At 49.9% G+C, this 2,102-nt stretch overlaps 1 protein-coding gene across 1 annotated transcript in view; it reads left to right on the top strand.

The window, feature by feature from the left end:
• LOC119366407 (noroxomaritidine synthase 2-like) overlaps positions 1 to 1,444 on the top strand; it is a 2,057-nt gene extending 613 nt beyond the window's left edge. The window contains exon 2 of the mRNA XM_037632139.1: positions 1 to 1,444. This exon is cut by the window's left edge and continues 1 nt beyond it. Within this exon, the coding sequence (XP_037488036.1) occupies positions 1 to 1,282 (1,282 nt within the window). The 3' untranslated portion in view covers positions 1,283 to 1,444.
• Positions 1,445 to 2,102: the final 658 nt, after the last annotated feature.

The following is a 2,102-nucleotide window of genomic DNA, read 5'->3' as shown; positions in this document are numbered from 1 at the left end:
CGAACCGGCCAACGTCCGGCACATCTTCACGACGAACCATGCAAACTTCCCCAAGGGCGCGGAGTTCGCCGCCATCTTTGACATCGCAGGTGGCAGCTTCTTCACCACCGAAGGCGAGCCCTGGCGTCGGCAGCGCGCAAGAGCCCAGAGAGTCTTGAGCAACCCACGGTTGCTTGCCTGTATGACCGCTTGCTGCCGCGACAAGGTGGAGAACGGCCTCCTCCCGGTGCTCATGCACATGGCGAGCACCGGGACCACGTTCGACCTGCAAGATTTGACAACAAGGCTCGTGTTCGACATGACCGCCACGCCTCTCTTTGGCGTGGACCCAGGCCTCCTGTCCTCGGACATGCCGCCCATGGACGCCGCGGTCGCCATGGACACGGTCATGGAGGTGGCCTTGTTCCGGCACATCGTGCCGACCTCTGGTTGGAAGGTGATGAGGCGGCTAAACATCGGCCCGGAAAGGAAGCTCGCCGCAGCACACACGGTTCTACGAGGGTTCATTGAGGAGATGATGGAGAGGAGGAAGAGGAAGGAACATGCTGGTAATGAGGGAGCTCCTTCCGTGGACATCCTGTCTTCCTACATCGACGATCCAGACTACCAGCAGAACGATCGCTTGCTCCATGCGACGCTCATCAACTACATGATCGCCGGGAGGGACACGATCGGCACAGCTTTGACATGGGTCTTCTACAACCTCGCCCAGAACCCTCATGTCGTGTCGTTCATCCGCCACGAACTATCACCCATCGCATCACGGAAAGCAGCCACAGGCGCCAACAATAGCAGCACGATGGTGAGCTTTGAACCGGAGGAGACAAAATCTCTCGTCTACATGAGAGCCGCCATACACGAGTCTCTCAGGTTGCACCCCCCGGTCCCCATCGAGCGTAAGACGGCGGTCGCCCACGACGTGATGCCGAGTGGCCATGTGGTACACGCCGGTGACACCTTATTAATTTCTCTCCACTCCATGGGGAGAATGGAAGGCGTGTGGGGGAAAGACTGCCGGGAGTATAACCCGGATAGATGGCTCTCAGAGGATGGCAAGAAGCTGCGGTACGTGCCGTCTCACAAATTTTTGTCATTCAGCTCGGGCCCGAGGCTGTGCCTTGGCAAGGACGTCTCATTCATGCAGATGAATACTATTGTTGCGGCAATGGTGTGGAACTTTGATGTGGAAGTGGTTGAAGGGCAGAGAGTCCAGCCGAAGATGTCTTGTGTGCTGCAGATGAAAAATGGACTCATGGTGAAGTTGAAGAAGCGAGAAATGTAACCTTTGGTCTCTTTTTCTTATCTGCAATTGTATCTTGCGTGAGTCTTTCGCGTTCGGGACCTCAGTGTATTTGTATGTGTACTGTTGTATGATTTATTTTTCTGTCAATATAATGTTATATGAATAAAAATAGAGTGAGGATTTGGTGTCCACTAGGTGTGGCGCCCCTCGATTCAGAAGCGTTGGATCTGTATCGTGCGATGCGCTCCTCGTTCTGCAATAAGAGTATGCTAAGACAATGTGGTTATATAAATGATCTGGTAGGATTGTACGAAATGGCATGAATATGGTACATCGATGGATAGCGGATAGGAGATGGAAAAAGTAGTGCTAGGCTGCAGCAATGAATAACATCATCATATGGAAAAAAATATCATTGGAGGAAAGAAAAACAAGAACAAGGAAAAGTTTCATCACCAGAGAGAATAACCCGTACATGGATGCATGTGAGATCTTATTTAAAACACGTAAATGAAAACTAGTGTTTTTTTAGGAAAACTGATATTGGTTTGCTGTACTGTAGGAGGAGGAGGAAGACAAAACTTAAGAGGTATGCATCCTATCTACGACCACCAGCACGTATCATAGTTTTAAAAACTAGACCAGACCGGCGGTCCGACCGGAAAAACCATGGACCAGCATCTTGCATGGTTTTTTAAGGTGTACCGGTCTTTTAGTAAAAACCAGAAAGTATTTTAAAAGGTGCATCAACGAGGAATGAAACAGCTAACCTTTAGGAAAGGCATGCTAAAGGCCCAATAAGCAACTACGCTAATAACAATTTGTAATTATTAATGATTTGCATCCAATATTATGTGTA

The sequence above is a fragment of the Triticum dicoccoides genome, chromosome 2B (assembly GCF_002162155.2).
Source record: "Triticum dicoccoides isolate Atlit2015 ecotype Zavitan chromosome 2B, WEW_v2.0, whole genome shotgun sequence".
NCBI classification, from domain to species: Eukaryota; Viridiplantae; Streptophyta; class Magnoliopsida; order Poales; family Poaceae; genus Triticum; species Triticum dicoccoides.
Note: the sequence above shows the minus strand (reverse complement) of the source record. Positions and strands in the feature narration are given on the sequence as shown.